The following is a 26801-nucleotide window of genomic DNA, read 5'->3' as shown; positions in this document are numbered from 1 at the left end:
GGGAAGAAATTCCGATCGCGTCCCAGCCTCCAAAGCCTGACAGGGAAGCCAGTGCCGGAAGCAGGCCATTATTCCACAGCGGAGTCTCGGCGGTCAGCCTGCCCCACCAACCCATGCGGCGCAGAGCTTGTCTCCAGATCGCGAAGACCACCTGGGTGACCCACAGCAGCTTCTTCCTCCGCCCGGCCGAGTATAGTAAAGTATGGAGCGTGGCATCCCCATCAGAGAGTGCTCTAATGCATAAGCCGGGTCACTATGATCACCATACCACCACTCATTGAGCACCAGGAGGTGGGAGGCTTGGTAATAGGACAGAAGGTCAGTGGTAGCTAGGCCACCACAGTATGTGGAGAGAAAGCATGTCCGTAGTGCCACCCTGGAGGCACCCCCGGCCCACAAAAAACGTCCAAGCACTGAGTTAACACGACGGAACCACTGTGGGTCAATCCTGTGCGGGTGATTCTGTAGTTGGTAGAGAAGCTGTGGCAGGGCAACCATCTTAAAGATGGCGGATCGACCATATATATTGAGGGGCATGCGTGACCAAGTCTTAACATCCATTTGAACCTTGTCCCACACCGGCTGCACGTTTCGGTCCCACGCCACCGTAGCCGAGGCCGATAGGAAGACGCCCAGATATTTCAGGCCTCCGACTGCCACCTGTAGGGCTGCGGCCCACAGGCATGTCACCGGTTCATCCCCCAGTACCCACAGGGTCGATTTACGTGGATTGAGAAAGAGCCCCGACGCCTCGCCAAACTCCCGCATCATATCCAATATGCGAGGGCCTGTGCGGTGAAGGTCGGTCATGAAGAAAAGGACATCGTCCGCATACAAAGCGATACGATCCGAGAGTTCCGCCCCCCACACAAAGCCCCGATACAGTGCGTCCAGGCGCACCCGTACGGCCAGTGGCTCCATGGCCAACGCAAAAAGATAAGGGGAAAGGGGGCCACAACATACAGTTTTAATGAAATATCTATAAGTTTATCAACTTTCAGGGAATATTTCTCATTTTCGCACCTATCAGAAACTTTGTTTCCGTCACACTTTAAAATTAAAAATGTGCTTCGTGTGCGCTTTCCTTCCTACTGACATATTTTTTAAATTATGTGTCCAGTTTATTTCCAAGTGTTCAAATGTTGCTGTGTGTTAGAAAAAAAATCCCAACCTACTACCCTTTCTTTCACACTCCCTGACCCCAGATAGGTCACTTTACAAAATCCTCTCATTGCAGTCACAGAACGAAATATTAACAGCAATATCTCTTTGCCAGGAGCCGTTTGACCCCTGACCTTGAATGCATGTCAAACGCACAAGATAACATCAAAATGTAAAGCCCTCTTGACTGCTCATTCGATTTCTGAACTGCAGCAGGGCAATCCTGGGGGTCGGCGGCAGTCTGTCTTCACACGCCTACTGCCAGCGCCTAGACTGTCCCATGCAGGTCAGTGGGGCTGGGGAGGAGTCAGTCACACTCTGTCCGAGGAGCAGCAGCGGGCTGCTAAACAATGTGAGCATTCAAAACAGGCACTTTTCCTATCTGTGAAGGCTCAGTGGAACCGGTAAGCTCTCTGTTTAAGTACAAATGACTCTGCACCAGCGCCACCATACTTTTACCATACACCAGCCACATACCGATTATGCATTCTGTAGGAGCGCAGCTTTTCATCAAATCGCCGTTTAGCCCTTTCACGCCCACTTTTAACGCCCCTGCTGCAAAGCTGCGCCCTCATTGCTGAGGGCGAGTTGGTTCATTAAAATAAAATATGCCGATACTGAGCCAGATGAACCGCTACTAAGACAAGCATTCACCAAAAGAACAGAACAGAACAGCTAGCTCTATATTATCTAACACTGATAGACATATTACCTCTTCATTCGCAAATAGGTTATTTTCAATAGAAACACGCATTGTGTAATCAGATTCTTCTACAAACGAAATTACCAAAGTTGCTAATTTCTTGTACTAAATTGCTACACATCTCGGGGTAGTATGGGGGGGCGAGGGGGGCAGTAGAAAGTGTTCTTTGTGCCAATTGTTCGGATTGACTGCCAGGAGCTGCTCCTTTAACAAGAACGGCGCCCTATCCATACATTGTAATGGATATTATGCTACTGTTACATTTATAGAGCGCTTACTGCCTCATACGAGGTGCTGAACTTTTATATAAGCACAAAGATTATCTGAGGCAGAGGGCTGTGTTCTAACTGTGCTCAGCTTGCCATATCACGGAAGGACTTCCGTCCCAGAACACTCAGCCTTTGACAGTCATGGTTTTAACATCAAAAGCGGGCTCACACTGCCGAGGTGGATTGTCGGAAAGCCAGAATGGAGGCCAATGAGTGGCAGAGAGCCCAGGGAGAAGACATAATGGCCTGGAGGTGCCCCTGAACGCACAGGCATCAGATGACGATCTGTGGCAGGCTGGCCGTATTCCGTACGCCTCACTCCAAATATGGATATCCAGGGAGTTTTCTGGCCCGTACTGCCAAGCAGAGCAGCTCTACTGTAAATACAACTAGAGGGGCTAGCACGTGGATAAAACCTAACCCCCCACTTAGCCTACTGTACCTGCCAGAAACGTGAAAAGGAAGACAAACAAGTATTTGTAAACAGGGTAGAAAAGTAGTAATTTTGAATTGGATAAATTGCAATAAAACAAGACCGAGGGCATTGCTGTGGGGAGGGGGAGGAGAAATGCGACACGGCGGGCAGGGGAGGGGGCGGAGAGGGGAGAGCGGTGATGAGGGTGTGAAGCAGCGTGGGAGGGTGATTGATGGGCGGGGCAGTGCTGGGGAAGCCTTTGATGTGGCCTGGCGGCTGTGGAGAAATGCTGCTGGCAGTGGGAGGGTGATTGATGGGCGGGGCAGTGCTGGGGAAGCCTTTGATGTGGCCTGGCGGCCGTGGACAAATGCTGCTGGCAGTGGGAAGGCTGGGCATGCTCGTCCACGAGGAGTCACGTGACTCTCTCGTGCACTGTCCAAAATCCGCCTGTTAGGAATTTTTTGGGTTAGCAGCAATAGGTTCGAGTAAACTCGACCTAAAAAGGAACTGCAGGTTTGTCTACTAGGCCATTTTGATGAGAAGAGACACGAGTTTAACTATATTCTGTCCACAGTCAAACAGTACCACACAGTTCCTAGTATAAAAAAACATCAAATTTTCTTATTTAACATTTATTACGAACCTCCAATACAGATATATACTACCCAGATTTTGCTTAAATTATTTCCCCCTTATGTTAGGTCGCCTGTCCAAAACATACACAATTGATGCACTTCCTTTTTGTCCTTGTGATATGCTATCTCCTCCGAATTACCTGCACTTTGTACTTTTTTGTAACTTCTACACCAAATAAAGAAAAAGACTCATTTTCCGTCTTATGCGAAAATTGAATTTGAGTCAATGTCGCCCAGCCCTACATTACCAACAGTCACTACCAGGTACTTTAGTTTTGTTCTGCTTGGCCTCGTTTTATCTATCTGCTTTAAACAGGAGGAGGCTATCTCCTTAATTTGATCTTCAGGACACAGCCAAAGGTTGTGTTTTGAAAAAAATCCTGTGTAATTATGTATGAACTAATGTTTTTGGACTATGAATATTTTACATGTAACAACCTAATCCTTCCCTTTTAAACTGTTTTTAACCAGATATTATCTTGTAATGTATTTTTAATTATTGTTGGAATTATCTTTGTAGAATACTTTTTATGCCGGTATTGTATCAGCGAAATAAAGTTATTTTGAATATAAGAGGTAGAATCTTTCTGAAAAATCTTAGAAAAAAGAAAGAAGTAGAAGTGAGTTTTTGGAATATGAAGAAACCGTTTGTGTGAGCCTAACTCAGAAGTCCACCATTTGGCATCCCAGAAAAATGTTGTATAAAAATAAACAAAATCTAAGTTTTGGAGGATTGTAATGCACAGAGGTTTATTTCATCAAATGTGCAGTGGCATATAAACAAGCCTTATACTGAAATTGAAGGGTTAAGATATTCACATTAAGATGCAAGATCAGCTGCATGTCATCAGAGTATGAAAAAACTGAAGAATGAATCATAGAAGCAAGAGATGTTGCATAGAAGCTAAAAAGCGTAAGACCAAGGGCAGAGCCTATCTATAGGTATCGCACAGCAGATATGTTTAAAGTCTAATTGAAAAAGGGCAAGCATTACAGCTTGGGCACAAGACACCAATCACATGCACAGGCCCCTATCCGATCTACATGAGAAGATTTCAGTATGTTGTGGAAAGATCAAGCAAACTCATCCATATGGATTTTATTCATAGACTGTACCTGGGATGTCCTCCGTCCTAAAGGAGTGTCGTTCTAAAGGAGTGTCTGAAGCTGGACCAATGGTGATATAGACAGTGCTTTAACTAAATGGGAGGAGAACTGAAAGTTGACAAAAGATTCAATAATTTTGGCAGAGGCTGGGAGAAAGGAAATAGGTCTGTAGTTAGCTAATATGATAGGACTGGATGATGGCATCTAGAGAAGGAGAATTAACTGGGCTTCCAATCCTTGGGACCATTCCAGACGAGAGGGAGGTATTGCAGAGAGCAGTACACAAAGGACTGACAAGAGGAGCCGAGTTAGAACATATTGTTTTTTTACAAATCTGTTTTTATTATTTTAAGTATACACTCAGTGATAATAGGCATTTCATACAGATGTTCGCAATCATGTATAACTGATTATTCCATACATGGGCCTGTGGCCATGTATGGGTTAACGTGCATTCAAATGTCACTTCAAAGAAAATAAGGAACGCTCACCCAGGAGCTAGTTGTATTGCATTCTGCCAGATCTTATACAGTCGTTAAATTGCATTAGAAAAGTAGTGTGTCAACCTCCTGGTTACTCTTGTGGTCTAATGCTGATCGTTCAGCTTGATCAATGAAACAGATGTTTTACTAACAAAACAAAGGAACAATAACTGTGGCAGCTCATAGCATATGTACATTTGTAACTCCCTCCCCCTAACCTTGCCCCAACCCCCCACCCCCCGGGGCCACTTTTGAGCTCCTCAGTCATGATCATGTTAGTGTAGTTGCACCCTCGCCAAGGTAATTTAGGAGAACGTGGGGCCAGGCTATCCCGTCAGTACAACAGCCTGTGGCATGCATCCGCCTGCGTGGTCTCAATGATTAGAGCGGCAGACACTGATGCAGCGGTCTAGCCCGGAACCAGGGTTCAATTCCCCGCCTTGGTGGGTCTTGGCCTCCAAATTCCACGGACCTGATAATTCTCGCCTCTGTGCCTATTCCAATCATGGAGTCCCACTCTGCAGCTCTGGGCAATAGCTTGCTTAATCTCCACAACGGCCCCCACAACGCTAAAGATGCCTGGCCTCCACCGTGAGGGTGCCCAGGAGTGGACGCCTCACAGGGAAAGCCAGGATGGGTTCCACAGCGGTATTCGTACAAGCGCCTTGAGACCCTTGTGGGTGAGTAGTGCGCTATACAAGTATCAATTTACATATCAATTTACATTTACTTCCCTCGCATGTCTCTCGTGGCCCTCCCTTTCCAGCCGCTGTAACGCACAGAGCATCTGGTCCCAGTGGGTTTCTATAGACTCCTCCTCAACCCCAGCGTTTCCTCCCTACAGATGGCAGTCCCCTCTGCCCTAGCCCATGCCTGAAATGAGGAACTCCATGCCTTTATGTGTGGCGGGTCGTGCTCCTTCCATCTCTTTGTGAGGAGGCATTTTGCAACCACAAGCCCCAGATCCAAGAATCAGGACTTTACCTTATCTTTGGGGGACCTCTTAAAGTGGTGTAAGATGTATTCGGGCCAGTCAAAGGGTATGGTACGACCCGTGCTACCCTGCAACAGCCCACTAATCGCACGCCAATAGTTGCCCAACCCAGGACCGCTCCACAGCATATGCAAAAACCCCGCCCCCAGCTCATTACACCTATGACGTGTAGGTATTGCATGGTTAGGTGCTGAGTGGGCTCCGTGGTCATGTCCCCCCATTTGGCAGTTAATCGCGCCATCAGGGAGCGGTGCACCAAAAACCCCCCGGGCGGGAGCCCTTCCTCTGCCACCAGAGTCTCGTATGGTATGAGCTCACCGTCCCAGTAGAGATCTCCAAGCGTATGAACATCGGCCACCCGCCATTCCGCAAGCACAGGAGCCGTAAGCACCCCTCCACTGCTCGGGAAGCCCTCCAGGGGTATGGCCGGTGCGTACGGGACAGCAGTGTAGTGAGATATAGGGCCCTTCGGTAGCACTTGCATGCCACCGCCAATAGGAGTGGCGTCGGCCTTGTGGCTGGAACAAGGGGATGAAAAAGTCTGGTTATTTGTTCTAACAAGTAAGGCGGCATTGTTGTGGCTGTATCAACACTGCCCATGGGCGCCAGCCAGCGAGCAACCCATTGCAGTTGAGCGGACAGATAGTATCGCTCGAATCAGGGAGCAGCCAGGCTACCCCGGTCTGTCAGCAAGAATAGTTTAGCAAGCGCCAGCTTGTGCCTAGCTCTACCCCAGACAAATGCCTGCAACATCCTGTTGAGCCGGTTATAGAATGGCGCCGGAATATACAGCGGCAAATTAACAAAGTAGTACAGGAGGCGGGGGAGTATGACCATTTTGGAGAGCGCCACCCTACCTGTATTAGTCAGTGGAAGTGTATTCCAAAAGTGCACCTGCGATTGAAGCGATGTGACTGCCCTTCTCAGGTTCCCGTCAAACAAATCAGCTGGGCTATGGTAGATTTGTATCCCCAGGTATCAGAAGGTGTCCTCTTTCCCCTGGACCTGCGTACCGTCAAGACAGTATCCCGGGACCGCAGTCCCTGCGCTAAAAGCATAAAGACAGGATTTACCCGCATTCATGCAAAGCCCCGAGATAGTAGCAAAGGTCTGCAGCAGCTGAGCCAGCCGCCCCGGCATGTGCCCCACGTCTCTCACACACACCAACAGGTCGTCAGCGTAGAGCGACACCTGGTGAACCGCATCCCCCAGTGGAATACCATCTCCAAGAGTCACCCATATAGCCACCGCTAGGGGCTCAATTGCCAGTGCGAACAGCAACGGGGACAGCGTGCACACCTGCCGAGTGCCCCGGCCCACTGGCACCGCCTCAGAAATTTAGGGGCCTAACCTCACACGGACTGTGGGATTCTTGTAGAGCAGGCCGACCATGTGGAGGAACCTCATGTCCAAACCATATCTCAGCAGCACTGCCGATAGGTATCCCCATTCTAGGCAATCAAACGCCTTCTCCAGATCTAGGATAAGACATCCCGCCCAGGCCGACTACTGCGTGGCCTTAGCTGCCACCCTGAAATACCTCCTCAAATTCAGCAACGTAGATCTTGCAGGGACGAACCCATTCTGGTTCGCGTGCACTAAGTGGGGGACTACTGGTGCCAACCGTTCCGCTAGTACTTTCGCGAGGATTTTATAATCCACGTTCAGCATCGCCAGGGGCCTATATGATCCTAGAGCCGTAGGGTCTCTGTCCGGCTTAGGCAGGGAACGCCTCCAGCATTGAATGGGGTAGCGATCCTTCCTCCACTGCCTTACTGTAGAGCACATGAGGTAACGGCACCAAGGACTCCCGAAATGCTTTACAGTACGAAGCGGGCAAACCGTTCGGCCCGGCGTTTTCCCGGATGCCATTGACTGAATTGCCTCCCCGATTTCCTCTAAGGAGTGCGGTGCATTAAGTGCTTCCTTATGCTCCTCGGAGGGTGTGGGAAGCTGGGTAGAGTCCAAAAACTCCTCTAGAAGGCGCCTGGGACCAACACCTTTGGCCTTATACAACTGTTTATAGTGGTCAGTGAGGGACCAGTGGATTTTGCGTTGTGTATACACTAGCGTCCCGTCCACCCTGCAAATTGCCCCTATCGGGGCACGGCGTTCCTCCTGCCGAATCAACCAAGCCAATAGGCGTCCCGCTCTATCCGCCCTAGCATGTGTCCTGGCTGTTTGTGCAGCATAGTTGTGACACCGGAGCCGCTCCAGAAGCTCCGCATGTTGGGCACGGAGATCCTCCAACTTGTGTGAGTGTCCACCCCCTCCCTCTCCCTCCCGCTTGTATTGCAGTAGCTCTTCCAAGTGCGCCAGGGAGTCGGAAAGCGTCATACGTATGTTCCACGTGGCCCCCAAGCAGTGGCCCCGGACAGTCGCTTTGTGGGCGTCCTACTCCACTAATGCGTTGCTCGCCGTTCCTTTTTGAATGTCAAAGTATGCTAATAAAGCCGTACCCAGGGAGGAGCGAAACTCCGGGTCCTCTTGCTCGCCAAGTTGAAGTCGCCACGTAGGCACCGGCGAGTGATCCGCCTCCCAGTCGATCTGAAACCACAAGGGGTTATGATCGGAGTGCGTCCGCCCCAGATATTCTGACTGTGCAATAGGCAGGAGCAATGATTGGGAGCCCACTATCCTGTCTAGCCAGACATGAAAATCGTGTACTGCTGAGTAGTCAGAGTAGATCTTTGTCGGGTGGAGTATGCGCCACAGGTCCTGCAGCGCCCAGTGTGTGAGCCAGTCCCTAAACGCCTGCCCGTGGGACTCCGTCGCTGTGGCACTGAGGGAGGGAAAGGATCTGTCCAACTGAACATCCACCACCATATTAAAGTTCCCTCCTAGCAGCCAAGGGAGCCCAGCATAGGGATTTAGGAGCTGCGCCAGCCGCGCTAGAAAGGACAGTTGGTCCACATTAGGTGCATTTAAAGGTCCCAGCAACACCTCTTGACCATTTAGTTTCCCCTGCACCAGCGTGTACCTACCCTCCCGGTCCACCTCCACCTTTTCGCAACTGAAGGGAATGCCTGCCCCCACCCAGATTAGTGTCCCTGTGCGTGCGCTGAAAAGGAAGTGCCGTGTATTTGCCCTCTCCAACGCCTGCGAAGTCTGTAAAGTTCAGTCTGGGTCATATGTGTTTCCTGTAGGAGGGCAATCCCCACAGAGTGTCGCTGTAAGTAGGAAAAGATGGAATAACGCTTTGACGGTGTGTACATACCACGTATGTTCCAGGTCACAATATTAGTGTGTGCCATCATGAATCGGGGTAGTTGGGCACGGCGTGGGGCAAAGTGGCCGCACCAGGGGGTCTGGGCTGAGGCCAGAAGAGAGCATATCAATGCGCTGCCATGCGAACAATATAACAACTGCAAACAGTGTACAAATAGGGCGTTATCCCTGAATGGGCATCCGTCCAAACCTCAAAAACTATAGTTAAAGGTGAGCTATTCCAGTGTGTTGCCTGGTGGGGTGCGTGTGATAGCAGTGACCTGTCTCCCCTGAGTACGGGAGGTGCAGTAGCGGGTCGTGGGTTAAACTAACGTGCAGGTCTGGCGCGAGTCGCAGCGGCGGAAGCCAGCGAGTTCAGACAAGAGCGGCATCTAACATCTTACGCTCCACCCCCATGCAGCGGGTTGCCCTCTGTTACACATATGCCCCGGCAGGCTCCGAGGACCCCCCCAGTACACAGTAGATTCCAGCGAAATGTGCACAAACATATAAAAGGTGGGGGGAAATAGCAATTCTTGGCCAGTGTGTGTAAACCTTGTCCGAAGTTTGCACTCTGATATAATATCACACAATTTAGTCTGCAGTCTGTGGAGTCACCACTGGCAGGTTCGAGTCTTCTGAAATCACAGTGGATGGAGACGGCGCGCCGCTGGTATGCGGGTCACCGACCACGTAGGCCTCCATGCGGTCACTGCCATGCACGGTCCCAAGGGTCGGCACCTCTTCAAGTACCTCCTGCCATTCCATTCTGATTCTCTCCGGGTGGGAGCCACTGGGCCCGGTCTTGCAGTTTGGTGAGCCCCCCGGCGCCTACGCCTTCAGGACCTCCTCTCCGGGTGGCTTCCGGTCTCCGTACCTGAAGGTCTCGTTCCTATCCACTGCCCGACTCCTCCAGCCAATCCCACACGTCTGCCGGGAAGTTGAAAAAACAAGTCCCCTCCTTCGTGACCACTCTCGGCAGGGAACATTAGGGAGTAAGGCAGCTCCAGTTCCCTAAGTTGACGCTTCACCGCCATGTAGTTACTTCTTTGCTGCTGCACAGTCTCTGTATAGTCCAGGAAAAACATAACTCAACTCCTGCCCACATTCAGGTTGCCTAATTTCCGGGGTTCACGCAGGACTATGTCTCTGTCCCGGTAATTAAGAAGTTTGAAAAGGAACGGGCGGGGCCTGGCTTCCGACCTGGGCTTCTGCGCCGGTACCCTTTCCACGACAAATTGTTGAGATAGTGCCCCTTGGGGCAGGAGGTCACGCAACCAGCGCTCAACATACTGCTCCGGGTTTTCTTCCCTCCTCTCCCTCCAGAAGACCCACCACACAGATATTAATACGCGGGGAGCGTCCTTCTGCATCGTCTATCCGGTCTTCAAGCGCATGGACTCAGTCGATCATGTCTTGTAGTGCTGCGGTGTGACTCAGAGTAACGGGCTGGAGTTCCTGAAGTGTTTGACTATGTACTGTAACTCTCTCAGCCAGCTTACTGTGGTCAGCGTGGAGAAAGGTGAAGTCCGACGTGACTTTGTCGATCTGTATTTCTAGGGATTCCTTGGTCTGCTCCATGGTAGTGCCAATCCTCTCCACCGTCGCCAGTACAGAGTCCATCTTGGCTGAGAGGGGCGCTGCTTGCGGCTCCATGTCTCCAGTTTGGCGCCCTTGTGAGGGTTCCAAGCTTCCTGTGCGCGTCTGTCCTTGCTGCGACTAGTCCCGCAGCCGGCCCATCACAAGTTGTTGATCAGTTGGCATCCACAAGCTGCCCGCAAACTGAGGGCACAACCAGTTACCGATCCTCCGGACCAGGGCCAAATGGAGTGCCTTGTCGCGCAGTTAACAGAGCATTCCACTGGCCCCCCCCCCTTCCTAAGCGACAACGTCTGGGGTCCTGCAGCCCGTTCCTCAGGGACCCGATGCCCAGTCTCAAGGGTTGGGGAAAATCATCTGCTGTGTGTCAGCCACAGGTACTAGTGGGCTCTCAACCCGCTCTCAGCGTCTCCCGGTCAGTGTGGGGGGTTCCTTTGCCACACCTTGCTTCTTCAGGGACACCGCACCACTGCCCTTGTTTCTCTGGTGCTCTGCCTAGCAGGACCTCCCGCACCCCTCACTGATGGTACCTAGCAGGGTCAGTACAAGCACGCTACGGCCCCACCAGGCACACCCGACAGGTGCCCGCCTGGAGGCCACTGAGTCCCTGGGCGTTCCCGTTCTATGGCCCCCCTACTGCGTGCAGCACCTCCACGACAAGGCTGCACCTGCTCCGAGGCAGCACGGTTGATCAGCGCCTCAGTAGGGGCCACACCCTCCTGGCAGCTTCTCACAAGTCTTCGACTCCCAGAGTCTCACTAGGAACCCCCAGGCGCCCCACTCACTGTCGTCTAGCGCGTTTTCCGTCCTCCGGCTCACCACTTGCGTCGAGGGCGCGCCACACCAGTGCTGGTCCCTCTTGAGGTGGTGCCTCCCTCAAAATGGCGCCGCTCCCGACCGCACCAATCTACAGGCCAGCAGTGTCTCCCAGCCTGGCGACGAGCAGTTCCCTCCAGCTCCTCCGTGGCCTCCGGACGCTTCAGGTGCACCGCCTCCTAGGTCCGTCACATTAGATGGGTGCTCCAGGGCTGTGCTACCAGCCGCCACGTGTCGCCCAGCGGGGGGGGGGGGAGGTATCCACCTGTTCCGCCCACGCCCCACGGGTGATGTGCGCTAGCCCCTAGGGCAGAGGTCTTCAAACTTTTTGATGCCGAGACCCCCTTGTAAAACCTTTTTAGGGGTAAGGACCCCCTTCCGACAAAAGTTTCTAGAAACTGGTACTCCTCATCATCATCTTTTGACAACCATAATTGCGCCTGTTAGACCTCATCACATCCATCCATCATTCATCCACCCACACTTTCACACATCCATCCATCCTTTCATCCTTCCATCCATCCATCCTTCATCCATCCACACTTTCATCTTTCCATCCATACATCCATCCTTTACCCCTCCACCCTTCCATCCATCCACCCATGATTCATCCACCCACCTTTTCACACATCCATCCATCATTCATCCATGCAACCTTTTATCCATCCATCATTCATCCATGCAACCTTTTATCCATCCATCCATCCATCCATCCATCTATCCACCCTTTCATCCTCCCATCCATACATCCATCCTTCATCCATCCACCCTTTCATCCATACATCCATCCACCCCACCCTTTCATCCATCCATCCACCCATCCATCATTCATCCCCCCACCTTTTCACACATCCACCCATACATCATTCATCCATCCATGCAACCTTTTATCCATCCATGCAACCTTTTATCCATCCATGCAACCTTTTATCCATCCATACATCCATCCATCCTTCGTCCGTCCACCCTTTCATCCTTCCATCCATCCACCCTTTCATCCATCCTTCATCCGTCCACCCTTTCATCCTTACATCCATACATCTATCCTTCATCCATCTATCCTTCACCCATCCACCCTTTCATCCTTCCATACATCCATCCTTCATCCATCCACCCTTTCATGCATCCATTCACCCATCATTCATCCACCCATCTTTTCACACATCCATCCATCCATCCATCATTCATCCATGCAACCTTTTATCCATCCATACAACCTTTTATCCATCCATACATCCTTCATCCATCTACCCTTTCATCCTTCCATCCATCTACCCTTTCATCCTTCCATCCATCCACCCTTTCATCCATCCATCCTTTCATCCATCCATCCCCCCTTCCATCCACCCTTTCATCCATCCATCCACCCTTTCATCGATCCATTCATCATTCATCCATCCACCTTTTCACACATCCATCTATCCTTCATCCTTACATCCATCCATCCACCCATCATTCATCCACCCACCTTTTCTGTGCCTCCCTACTGGGGGCGGGGGAGGTGTCATGGGACTCACAGCTCCAGGCGCGCAATATGCATTGACCTCAAAGGGCTACACTACAGCCTGCTCCCCCAGCCCCCCTCCTCCCCCCACCTCTCCTCCTCCCCCAGAAACGGCTTCAGGGACACACACACAGCCACACCCGAGTACTTGACAGGTCTTTAGAAGACCTTTTACATGTTAATGAGGCTTTGATGTTTTTCACACCTTGGTGAGGCCTTCGATCAGCCGATCAGCCGCCAGGAACTGTGTGCTCTGGCAGAATCTGCGACCCCCTTCCAATGACTCCACGACCCCCCTGGGGGTCGCAACCCACAGATTGAAGACCTCTGCCCTAGGGTATACTGCAATCCTCCCAGGGGCCCAGACCAGTCCTCAACCGCCCGCACCTCACCTTAGAGGGGGGCCCGCATCACGCCCATGCCTTATTTCTCGCCTCTCTGCCAGCATGCACAGACCACTGAATCCCGGCAGCCGTCAGCAGCTCAGACAGTCACTGCGGGCCCGTACCTCTCAAAGAGCCAGCACTGGGCCGGGACCCGGGACCCGGGCTCACTTCCCGCTGCTCCACTCCACCTCTCAGACGGCGGCGGCAGACGCCACCGCTCGGGGCATGATGTGCGTTTTCCTTTTACGAGCCGCACCGGTCCACCAGGCCGTATCTTCTTTCCGCTACTCGGCAGCCAGCGGACCCCAAGGCGTGGCGAGCCCTCGGAGTGCCTCACTGCCTCTGTGGGGGCTGCACATCGCCCAGTCTCCGCTCTGCACTTCGGAGCCTAGCAACGGCGCAAGGCAGCCAGCGCCTCCGGTCGTGTCGGGCTTTGGCACCAGGTACATCGCACACACAAGGCAGTGCAGGACCGTACATGCAGCGCGCCTCCAGCTGCCTCACTGAGCCATCGCAGGTCTCAGCGGCGGCTGTTGCCGCTCGGGACACTTTGCGCGCCCTTTCCTCCCAGGCCGCGCTTCTCTCCCAAGCCTCAGTGCCCCGTCTAGCGACCCATAGTCCGCAAACCGCCAGGCCATGCAGGCTCTCCACTGCTTCCCCGCACAAGTCCCGCACCAGGTGGGCACAAATTGCACCTCGGCAGGATAAATCACAGGAGAAACCGGGGGTATCGGTCGGAGCTTTAGTGCCTCACGTCCAACATGGTGTCACTGCATCCTACTTCCACACCTTGAAGATGCTGAGGAAGATCTTCAAATGGCTCCTATGAACAGCTGTCATTCACACCCTAGTCACCAGCAAGTTGGTCTACGGGCACACCCTCTACCTTCAGAATCTGCAAGTAACACAGTAGAACCCTGAAAGACATTCAGAATTTAACAGCCAGACTTATTCTCCACCTCACACACAAAACACACCTCGGGGAACCCCAATGGTTCCAGATACACAACAGTTCACATTTCAAACGCACACTTATTCAAGGCACCACACAACTTAGCCCCCACCTACCTGAACAGTCACATCTCTTTCCATTAACCACCCAGACACCTCTGCGCTGAAGGACTCCTACTCGTACACATCCCATGCACACACAGAACCAGATTCCAGGAGAAAGACCTAAAAATATGCGAGGGCTGCATGCAAATTCCTTAGCGAGTCATGGAGTTTAAGAAATGTGCCAGCCATGAAAGTCGCAGAGCTGGGCACCTTTTCTTGGCCAAAGGTGTTTCCTAACTGTTCAGGTCTCGGGGAATGGAGTGACTGGTTAGGGTTTCAGGTGGTTCTGCTGCTCTGCCATTTTAGGTAAAAGGTTTGGCTGTCCACATGGAACAGTTGTACACTCAGAATGAGCTAAATCGATGTTTGCTTGGAATTTATTGGTTGATCACGGGTCTTTCACCTTTTCTGTACTTCACGGATTTCTAATGGATGAAAATTATACAGAGGTGTGCTGACAGATCTCAGCAGATATGATTTGGAGTACACCAGGCAAGATTTCCATGAACCAGTGCAGATTTACTAGTGGTGACCACCAAAGCGAAAGACTTGTGTGGCCCCACTGGAGTGCGAACCTCCATCCCACGAAGTGCTCTCTGTCTCTTTTTAGGGCTGCCTCATCAGCAATAAGTCCGCTTTAATTTGGTAAATGTTTTGTCCCCAAGCATCAACTTATCAGTTTCGGAACATGCTCACATTTTTAGAGAAATAAAAGCTTTTCACTTTCTTAAATGTAAATAGGTATTTTAAAAATGTTTTTTCAATAGGTACATGAAAGAGAAGCTTGTAATTGTCATCAAATGTAACTATCTCATATGAACAGATTCTTCCTCAAATGCCCATGTATTACCACCACAAGTCATGAATAGTCTCCATAATCGCAATGATGACCACATTATGCCAATGATAGCCACTGTTAAGCTTAGAGTGGACACCACAGTGCCAAGAATGGCTCCCATTTAGCTATCTCATTGCTGAGGCCCAACAACGTGTAAATTGACTTGGGTTTGCTTGTGTGTTTCTATCTATCAGAGAAATTACCTTCTGTGGTACAAGTTGGACTTCTTATTGGAGCAGGACCACGTCTGATTTACATATGACTGAACCCGTCCGGAGTGACTTAGGTTACAAAAAAGATGGACAGTAATGAGTCTTAGACCATTTTTCATCGATTGAAAATTATGCAATGTTGTGTAGCGTTTTAGGATCCAAGAGTAATTTACTGATTCATGCCCTTATATAGGTATAATTCACCTTGACATTATATAGGCATTGAAATCATAACCATATTTAGACATAACCCATCCTGTCCAAATACAGGCATGGCTACTTCCACTAGTTCCAAAAAGCCACAACGATTTCTTGGAAAACTCGGCTTCAGCAGTCAGGGACATTTCCTTTCTTGAATATTGATTTGTCCTAGAAATCATGGCGTTTTCAAAGAACTACCATTCCCTTGGGGTTCTTTGGTGACGTTATTATGTCCGACTTTACTTCATACCAGGCACCTTCAAGGTATAAATATGCCTACACTTGCCCTAGAAAACACACAGTGGTTTGGAGCAGTTCGACTATCTACTTGCCCGACGCAGCTCGCTACAGCAAGTCCCGAAGGAAGCCGACCCTCCAGCTGACGCACTGACCGAGAGGCTGCCTTTCTCTCTCTGGGAATCCAGCTCCAGAGTTTACAAGCTCCTTTCATGGGGTTTTGGGAAATCGCGTCTGAGACAGACACCAGACCTCCTTCATTCTAAAACCAAGGTACGGAGCTGATTAGACCCTAAGAGAAATCTTGGCTAGATTCTTGGCAAAGAAACTAAACCTATGCTACACCATACTTAACTTCTTCCCTTGTACTAGACTTAGGTTAGATACATTGGGGTAGGCGTATTTTAGAAGCTGTTGAGTACTTTTAGTCTTTGTTATTTATGTATGTACTAGCAGCCCGTCCCGACCTTGTCCGGGAGCAATCAGGCTTCCCGGACCCCCGCCCGCCCCGACATTGTGCAGCAGCCCGGCCCCCCCGCCCTGACATTGTCAAGCAGCTCGGCCCCTGCCTGCCCCGCGCGAGCAGGCTTCCCGGACCCCTGCTCACCCTGACATTGTGCAGCAGCCCGACCCCCCGCCCTGACATTGTCAAGCAGCTCCAGCCCACCCACCAAGAACAGTTTGAACAAGGATGTCCATAGTCAAGAAGTGTCACTGTTCTATTAGGCGTGACTGTGTGCTATGAGGTGCCACAGTTAAACAATGAGGAGGCACTGCATGCCAAGATTGGCATCATCTTGTATTTAGTAATGCTTTATTTAATTTTTCGAAAAATGACTTCAAACAAAAAGGAAATTACTTCAAAAAGGAATAAAAAATAGTATGCACATCTAACGACCATAACCGCATTATGCCATGTATTATCAATGACCTCCTTAGTACCAGGGGCCTAATTAGGGCAGGGCGGCCCAAAAAATCTTTAAAAGATCACCTTTATGCCAACACTACCTCTAGGCAAGGCTGGCCATCATTATTCCAGGGATGGCCACCTTTGTGTTTCTCAATGTCATGAACTCCCATACTCCGACTCCATTTTGAGAAAGTTAAGTTGGACAGTCTGCTTTTGGTCCACACTCTGAAGGTCATTACCTTAGGCAGACCTTGTGAAAGTGTTATTTAATCTAAGCACTCTCCCAGTTGAACTCTGATAACCACAGCTTATCCACTGTGAACAGGTATGGGGTGCACTGGGCCCCAGGAAACTCTAGAGGCAATCTAGCTATTCCATGCTCTCATGGCATATCGCATACATGTAGATTTAGGGTGCTAGTTTGCTAGAAATATTTAAAATATGTATGAATTGTTCATTTTATTTTTACTGCTAGCAACATGCATCAGTGTTGTTTTAATTATTGTCCGTGTGGTTATTACTTATTCTAAACAACAGGATGAAACTGTTGAAATCAAACACTTTTAAATATAGTGTCTTTTCTTAGTGCAGTGCTTGAGGGATTATTCCAAGAATGAAATTGGGTTTATATTACCTGTGCGGTCCTGAACCCTTTAAGGGACTACTATTAACCCTGAAAGCAGGGACACCACTCCTGCAGGTATGCTTAGTGGGTAGTGTGGGGCTACTGTAACCCAGACTTCCCCGCTCAATGATGGTGCACTGAACTAAGTCCTTGAATCTGTGGGTTGGGAATCCAAACCTTGAAGACCTGGGCACTATACTTTCACAGTACTGGGTGATTTTAAACCTGCATCTAGACTCCCTTAAAGAACCTGGAGTGGGTTGCTTTATGGATATCATCGATGTGCTAGGACTCACACTTTTGAATCGGGAACCCACTCATCTGGCCGGACATCTGTTGGACTGCATTTGCTCCAATTCCACTAGCCTGAGAGTTAAATCCCCCAGACCTGGACCGATCATTTTTTCATTCCTTTTCATATCGTACCGAACCCGACATCTACTGCCACCCCCATTATGAGTACTAAAAACTCCAAAGTTAAACCCACGCCTAATTGGAAAGCACTACCTAGGAGATCTGATGTGGTAGAACAACTAAAAGCCAGCATACCGGTTCTATCCGACCATACCTCAGCAGATAATCAGACTTTCTGTGACTGGATTGCCAGAGCAGGGGCCTTGTTAAGCTCAACCAGCAATAATAATGCAAAAACCACTAAGTCCAAAAAAAGCGCCCCTTGGTTCTCATTGGTCTTGAAATTAGAACTGGGAGAGGTAAGAGCACTGGAACAGAGGTGGCGTAGAAACTATGATGCCACCGCCCGTGATACCTATAGGTCAGCAAGACGGAAGTATCATGCTGGAATAAAATCCGCTAAGAAAGCCCATTATTTACAGGCCCTTTCTACCGCGGGTCAGGAACAAAAAGAAATCTTCAAGATTGTTAAGGACTTTATGAATCCATCAGCTCTATCGCAGGAGATACCCCCATCTCAAGATCTTTGTAATGCGATATCTGATTACTTTGACAACAAGATCCTTACCATTGTGAAGACCTTCCCCTCAGGACCACCTTTATCGGTGGCCTCTGAACAGACAGCGGAGATGAAGACCTCTGCCCGTCTGGAGGAATTTGCCCCGGTATCTCTGGAAGACACCTCTAAGGCCATCTTGGCCAGCAAATCTGGATCCCCTTTTGACCCCTGTCCCCCTCTAGTGTTACAGACTTTAGTAGAGATGGTTAATCCTATAATCAACAGGACTATTAACTCATCTTTAGCTACGGCAGACCTTCCCAATGATTGGAAGCTTGCAGCTGTCAAGCCTCTCCAAAAAAAGGCACTAGCTGACCCTACCACTCTTTCCAACCTGCGCCCTATCTCCCTGCTTCCTGTACTGTTCAAACTAGCAGAAAAGTTTGTCAATAGTCAACTGACGAGCTTTTTGGAGAAGAACAACATTCTCCCCCCTAACCAGTCAGGGTTTCGGTCAGAACACTCTACCGAGACTGCCCTGCTATTTACAGCAGAGAACCTACGTGCGGCCTTGGATCAGGGAAAGAAGGCTGTCCTTATCCTACTCGACCTGTCGGCAGCCTTCGACACTGTCTCACATAACATCTTAGTGGACCGGTTGTAAGCATGGGCGAATTTTGCGAATCTCGCGTTCGCGAATTTTGCGGATTTGCGAACTCGCAATCCGCAAAATCCGCGAATTCTCACGAATTTGCGTTTTTTTTTGTGTGTTCGCGCGGGTTTCTGCCAGTTCGCGAGGGTTTTGTACAATTTCGCAAACGCGAACTTACCTGTCGGGTCGCAAGTTTTGCGAACTTGTTGTTTCTACGTGTCCAGCCTGTTTGGGACACTCTTCTTCATCACTGCCACTCTCTGTCACCACTGCCACTCTCTGACTACTCATGCCACCCTCTGGCCCACCCATGCCACCCTCTGTTTCATCACAGCACCCTCTGGTTGTCCAGTCAGTGTACATTATTGTGGCAAAGCAAAGCACACCTTCCCTGCCTCAAGTGACCTGAATTAATTTGGGGCTGATTAATGTGTCACAGAATATTTTTTTAGCTGGCACCTGCTTCCTTAGTGCTTCCTGATTAGTGATCTTTTGCACTTGCTAAGTGCTTTCATTGTTGCAAAATTAGTTACAACACCTGCCCTGCCCCAACTGACAATAATGAATTAGGGGCTGATTAATGGATTTGAACTTCCAGCCTGGCTCCTGCTTGTCTCCCTTAGCTGTAATTCAGGACCTTTGTGGCATATGTGTAACTATTCTGAGGTTCAGAGCAGGGTCACATAATAGTTGCAAGTCGGCAACTGAACTCTGGAGGGGCCCCTCAGGAAGCACTACAGGAAATGGCTACTAATGATGAGCCTGAACTTTTGAACCTGGTAAGTAGTTTCAGTTTTGCTAAGATCGTATTTCTGCAATTTAGCGCTTATTCGGGGGGCGCGAAGTTGTACTGGGAAGCCGCGAACTCACGCGAACAGTGCGAGCAAGCCATAAAATCCGCTGCTCGCGGATTTGCGGATTTTGCGGGAGATTTGCGAATCTCGCGGATTGCGAATTTACCGAAAATCTGCAAAATCCGCGAGCGAAACGGATTTTCCGCCCATACTTAACCGGTTGGCTGCCGCAGGGGTAGGAGGGCAGGTCTTGGCCTGGCTCAGGAATTTCCTTAGCAATAGACGCCAAGTCACAGTGTTGGGTCAATATCAGTCTGAAGCAAAGGTCGTCAGCTCAGGGGTCCCTCAGGGCTCGAGTCTAAGTCCTGTACTTTTTAATCTGTACATGGTACCCCTAGTGGAACTGATCGCATCATTCCAGATCAGTTCAATTTCATATGCTGACGACACCCAACTCATTCTGGTGTTGGATAGGGAACGGCCGGGTGCCGAGGAAGATTTCAAGGAATGTCTAGCAGCAACTTTTAAATGGATGACTAACAATCATTTAAAATGTAATGCTGGAAAAACAGAAATCCTGCCATTTGGGAGTAATAATTTGTTCTCCCCAATAATGTACTGGCCTGCGGATGCAGAAGCCCCTCCCAACACAATTACATCTGCCCGCAATTTGGGCATCAAATTTGACGACCAATTGTCCTTTAAACATCAAGCGGTGGCAGTAGCTGGGACATGCTTCCAGATCATAAAAGCTCTGAGAAAGTTCTTCGACCTACTCCCGTTGTCGGCTAGGAAAACAGTTGCAGTGGCCTTAATAAGTTCTAGGCTGGACTACTGTAACGGCCTATATGCTGGAGCCAACAAAACCGTTCTCCACAAGTTACAAATGGTCCAAAATGCAGTGGCCCGCCTTGTATTACGTTGGCCTCGTAGGTCCTCAGCCTCAGCAGCACTTAATACTCTCCACTGGCTGCCAATAGGTAAAAGAATCCTGTTTAAAATCCTTATAATTACCTTCAGGGCATTCCATCAGCAGGGTCCAAAATACCTATGCAATGGTTTCAAAAGATACCACCGGACACGTTGTCTGAGGTCTGCCAGTCAGAATCTACTCACACTTCCCCGATTCAAGCTGGCAACAAAAGGGGGTAAATCCCTTTTTGTATTAGGGACCAAGACCTGGAATAACCTTCCGCCATTTCTACGATCACTGTCCCAAGAAACCCATTTTAGGAAGGCACTAAAAACTTGGGTCTTCTCTTTGTCCGATGCGGCATGCAGGGCGCTGGTGTAATTTTTGGTGTAGTGTGCAAGTCATCCTTTCTCTCCAACCCCTTCATCTGGGTTGGGTAAGCGCCAAGATACTCCTTGGAGTGAAAGCAGCGCTATAGAAGTGTCTCTTACATTACTAGATCCCTGGTTACACAACACTCCTATAGGAAGGGATATTCTGGGTGCCTGGGAGTGCTTTCTAGGGGGCCACCAGTCACCCGTACACACTAATCACACATCCACACTAGTCGCACATACACACTAATCACACATATACAATAAAAACACACACACTATTTTTTCAGCGATTTTCTTGTATTTTTTTTTTCTTCTTTTTCAATGGAAAATGAATTGTGTGTCAAATATAGTTAACCATCATTTTCTGTGAAAACAATTAAGCTGAGTTAATATCAATGAGCTGATTATGCAGTGAAAGACATGAGGGAGTCGTGATGAAGGCCTCTGCCTTTTCTCGCATGATCTTTGCTTTACTTTTAGTTTTAAATATTGCTGGTCTTAACATGTTGTACTGACTGATGTGTGGAGTTTCCTTTTCTAATGTATTTCTGTGCTCTGCACCCTTATGGTCCAATATTTTGCTTGCTAAACATCCTGTTTTCTGTTCCACTATTCTATAACACGCACAATCCTTACTCGCTCTCCTTTTTTGTTTCAGAAAAAAGAAGAATCGGGAGAGTCATAATGCGGGTAGGAACTGGATTACTTCTATTTGTTTTCAGTCTCAAACTTTCCTGAGATTACATCATATTGACTACATGTACTGGCCTGTAGTGACTTAGGGCCGATTAAGGTGCCGTAGGAAACTGGTCCGACCCTTGGTCACAGCCTTCCTACAGCATCGTAATCTCCTGTTTGGATTAATTTCTGACTGACCCATTTTGATGGAGTTGGTCGGATATGTATCCAAACAGGATTTCTGAATGGCTTCCGACGGGTTCAAAGAGCCAGTCTGCCATTCGGAAAGGGGCCTGTAATCTCAAGGGTGTTTTTCCCCCCAAGTGATTACGATAGCAGATTCCTACTGCCTTTCTGTGCCGGCCTTTCCGACACAGAAAGATTGTGGTAATCGGACTTTGGGGGCCTCAAGCAGGGCCCCCATGGGTGCAAGGCTTCCGAATGGCGGCCTAGGGGGCACATATGGTGCCTTCCTGTTGATCCCTGCAACTGGTGGGATGCCCCTCCGTGTGCCTGCCACGGGGTGCAGGAATGAACTGCACCTCAGCTCGTTACAATGAGAGCATGTATTCCGGTCGGAATGCATGCTCCTATTGAAAAGAATAGGAAACCTGCATTGCTGTGCTTCTTCTTGAGGTGCTTAATCGCTTTTCCAGTGGGCGGTCATGTATGGGGTACATGTTCATCAGAACATCGATGATGAACTACCTGCTCTTTGGGCAAGCAGATGAAAGATACTCCAACATTTCGGTAACCTGCTTTAATTATTCCTTTCTCTTCTCCTGCTTCCAAGCCAGTCACTTTGCATAAAGAGCAGGACCTTGGATATAGTTCCAAGCACTGTTAAGTGCTCTGATACTTAATCTAGACTCATTCCTCCTTTGTTTCTTAGAGAAGCATGCACATTACAGAGGAGCCCAGTGGCCAGGAAGTGCCCAGAGGACAGGTGTGGGGTCTTGTCTCTGGCCGTGCATAATAAAGACTCCCTAGGGCAAGTAAATGGCTATCCTCTGTCTGAAAACCTTCACAGAGAAGTCTCTTGCAAAGAAGAAATAGAAGAAAAACTGATTCTTTCAGGTGGGAGCAGGCATTCAAAGGGGAGAAAGAACTACCCTTTTGCTCTTCTCATCTTACATGGCATATAAATAAAAATCGGAATCAGCTGATTTGCAAACTGCCCCCTCCGACCCCCCCAAAAACCTTTGTATATGCAAAGTAATTTAAGATTTGCACACTGATGCCAGCAATGTCGGTTACCTCATGATGACGGAGTAACTGTCCTATATTTTCTGTACTCTGCTAGTTTTGATTCTTTCATAAGACATGCATTACTGAAAATATCAAAATGCAGACCTAAATCAAGCCGCGTGAGCTGCTTACACCTAAAACGAATGCCTGACACAAGATTGGGTCTTGCTGTTTCTAGAATCAGCGTGAACAGATATTTGAAGAGATTCAAAGCGGTTACTCGTTCGTTCGCTCTATCTAAGGAGCCATTATGTCTTCGTTTTGAAGCCTGTGAGCATCTGAGTGGCCCTTCTGGCATTTCTGTTCAGTTTCATGTCCATCAGGTTTTTGGCTCCATTCAGGAATGTCGTTGTAGAAGGTTAGGCAGACTGTGGTGTCCAGCTATCTATAAACATTATTGAATATGTCCTCATGTTGAATGTTGGTTAGCACGTTCTATATTCTAATGTTTCTGTCCTAGAGTAAGGCTAGACTAGTGTTAGAGAGAAGCCTTTTCTTTTACGTTGCTCTCTTACATATATGCTATGCGGGCAATAGCTTAAGTTCTGTACATTAGTTTTACCTTGACAGAAACGTAGGATTGGACAAGGTCAGTGAGATGATGCAGAAACGTGTCTCAGTTCTGTGTCCCAGTATCCTGCATTGACGTAAGTGATGAGGTCTGTGGAAAACGTACCTACCCTCACCAGCGCAATCCTACAACTTAATGGGGAGAGGGGGGAAGGGGAAGGAGAAAGAGGAAGCAGTAGAGATACTTTTTGTTTCTTCTTTGAGGATCGATCAAACTCATTGTTCTTTTACTTCAGGTTATGAGTTACACTGGAATTGGGTTTTGCGCTGGCTTCCTGCTACTTCATGGTCTTATTTTTTCTTCAGTGTGCAACGGAAGTCTCGGCAAACACCCTTACTCTAGAGCTCTTGCCCTTTTTAGGGCTGCGCTAGAGATGTGTTTTTTTTCCAACGTTGTTCATCATAAAGCCATTGTACATTACCAGTCAGTGCAGTGCCCATCTATAATGTTTGCATAAGTATTCCATATAACAATACAGATACAAAGCAAACCGACATAGTGCATCAATCTCATGATCAGGCACATATACACAGGGGTAGTTTCAATTGGAATTGAATGGAATTGTGTATTTATAAAGCGCAAACTGTCACTCCGAAAGGAGCATCTTGGCGCTGAGCTGATGGAGGTCAGAGTGTGCAGGATGAGGTAGAGACCTATATGAGAGACAGACAGGGTTCATCTGGGGCTCGAAAGATCCACGTCTTCAGTGCCTTGCTGAACTGTGTTTGTTTTCAGGAGCCTCCATTGAGCTGGCATGAGATTCCATGCTTTGGCTCATAGAGAGGCTACAGCTTTCCCTCCCTTGGTACAGTGCATGGAACTTGGTACCCAGTGTTTACGGTTATCGGTGGTACACGGGCTATAGGCTTTTCTCGGAGTGACATATCATTCTCTCAGTCTCTCGTTTTATCGACCAGGTATGCCCTTAAGGGCCCCCCAGATGTCTCTGGGTCGAGAAGTCCTGGGTAGTAGGTTGCCGTATGTTTCCGCATACGTGCAGCATGTGACTAGGTCTGTGATCGAGTCGACTTTTGTATGAGTCTTGCCTCTGCTCCAGTGTATGGCTTCTCTGCGCTTGCCCATCAGTAGTGCCAGTCGCACAATTCTCCACTCGCTCCTTGGGACTTTTTTTTACATAGTCTAGTAGTGCTGTGAGCGGATCGGCCGCAGGCATCAGACCTGCTATTTTTTTAAGAACATAAAAAGGCCTCCTCCAGTAGTCACTACTTGGTGGGCAGTCCCAGGCTAGGTGTAGAAAATCTGTCTCTGGGCATGGCATCGTAGGCTTTGTGCCTCGCTGTGGCCACTAAATATTGCCTGCGAGACAGGTGTGTAGTACATTCATTGTAGGAATTCATAGTGAGTCAGTCTGTGCCTCCCATTCATGGAGACTTCTTTAGTGTGTTCCGAGCAATAGGTCCGTTGCTAGTCAGTTATTTCAGTTCCCAGCTTGCGGGGCCACTGTTTGACAGGCTTAACTGTCTTTCAAGAGTCATGAAATCCATGAGAAACAATAACGTGTTAGGCATTGTGAGTAAAGGCAATCTCCCACTTCACGTGTGTGTGTGGGTTTGTGTGTGTGTGTGTGTGTGTGTGTGTGCTCTTCTTGAAGCGTTGAGCATTGAGAGATTAAGGAATTCCTCCCTTCACTGCGTGGTAAACAATGCCCGACAGACCTGCAGCATAACTGACACATTCTTATAGTCTGTGGAACAGAAAAATAACTGTTTTATCTTTTTGTTTACCGATCTAATTAGGATTGGGGGAAAAAAGAAGAAAAATGCACTTGCGTCATTTTGTAGGCAGATGCATTCTTGGTGCACAGCGTACAAAATAAGTCTTGCCTCCTAGGATTTGTTTTCCACCACTGTTTAAAATCCTGCTGTACAGTGCCCGGATGCTGTAAATAATGGCTGAAACTATTGGTAAAACCAGTAGGTCCCAAAGGCGAATCCTATTGGCCTTGTGTCTCTCTTGTACTGAGTTCAGTATATACCTCAGCACCCTCAACTGCTGCTTGGTAGGGGCACACTTTATGACCAAAAAAACCTGTTGAACAGGACACCAAACTGCTGGTTTCCACCTCCCAGCAGTGCCACTTGTATATCTGGAGCCTTACCGTGCCAACATGTAGTTCTGGGTTTGCAAAGACACCCTTATTAGAGACATGGCTTTGGACTAAAAGGCCAGAGTTTAAACCATGGGCACAACTTAAAGCCGGTTACTTAAAAATATAGAGTGTGGCCAGAAAACTACGTTGGTTGCTCCCATTTCTATCGGTTTTCACTTTCTCTGTATTTGGTCTTCTTTCTTTGAGTCGCATAATTGTAAAGCACACTCTGTTTATTTCGTCAACAACCTATGTTGCTTATTACGAAAGGGTTTAAAAAGCTATACATTGTACATTCTCAATTTTCTGCACCTTATGCTGGGTTATTTTGAATCGCACTATCTGCATTTGTTTTAAATGCATCCTGACTGCTAGTTATTGCTTCAGCTAGATACTTGAGCCACGTGGCTGGAACCACCATGCGACAACTCTACTGATGTTTCGACCTACACCGTCGGTTGAAGCGATAAATGGAAACAGTGGAATGGGGGCCATGTTTGCCTCTTTTTCTTGTCTTTTCTTTGTTCCTGCTCATAGACCTTAAACTACTTGTAGCAGGGCACTCATTCTTCAAAGACATTTTGATTTTAAGCGTTCAATGTGATTTCAAGGTGCCTTCTTGTGTTATTTGTCTTTCCTCCTTCCCTAGGTAAAACTGTAGCTGGGCAATCACAGATGTATGTGGTAGTAAAATAATAGTGATACTATCAAGGGATCTTGGGAACATAGGCAAATTCCTTGATCTCATGCTTGTTGGGAATGGAAACTATATGGTTTGTATGTATTTCACTTGCATGATGATTTTCATTTTCCTCTTCCAGTGGAAAGGCATCGTAAGACTAAAATAAACTCTGGGATTAATCGCATTGGAGAGCTCATCCCATGTTCGCCCATTCTAAAGCAGGTAAGTGCCTGACTTGTTTGCTCACTTTATCTGAATCTTGTTCTAGTCTTTTAGCTTCTCCATTTATTGAATGGGTTGCACAGTAGTATCTGTCCAAACAAGGTTTGTCTTTTAAAATTGTTTGAGTTGGTTCAAAATGCTTGACATTAGAACAAAAGGGGCCAAAGGATTACTTTGAGGCGTTCATGTCCATCCAGCCACACTTTTAACAGGAGGGGATTATCCTCCATCAGAAGGATATGGAAAGCCCTTGCCACGGAGAATCTCTTGTCCTTAAAAGTGTC

General features: G+C 48.6%; 1 protein-coding gene across 3 annotated transcripts in view; it reads left to right on the top strand.

Moving 5' to 3' along the window:
• Positions 1-26801, top strand: part of USF3 (upstream transcription factor family member 3) — a 112468-nt gene that overhangs the window by 61884 nt on the left and 23783 nt on the right. For all 3 annotated transcript variants that reach the window (XR_015299390.1, XM_086935577.1, XM_086935578.1), the window contains 2 exons: positions 21665-21696; positions 26435-26517. Coding sequence is in view for 2 of the 3 variants with exons in the window: in XM_086935577.1 (XP_086791703.1) it covers positions 21665-21696; positions 26435-26517 (115 nt within the window). In the remaining variant the exon portion in view is untranslated. The remainder of the gene's footprint in view (positions 1-21664; positions 21697-26434; positions 26518-26801) is intronic.

The sequence above is a fragment of the Lissotriton vulgaris genome, chromosome 8 (genome assembly GCF_964263255.1).
Source record: "Lissotriton vulgaris chromosome 8, aLisVul1.2, whole genome shotgun sequence".
Lineage (NCBI taxonomy): Eukaryota > Metazoa > Chordata > Amphibia > Caudata > Salamandridae > Lissotriton > Lissotriton vulgaris.
This window is presented reverse-complemented; position numbering and strand designations above follow the sequence as displayed.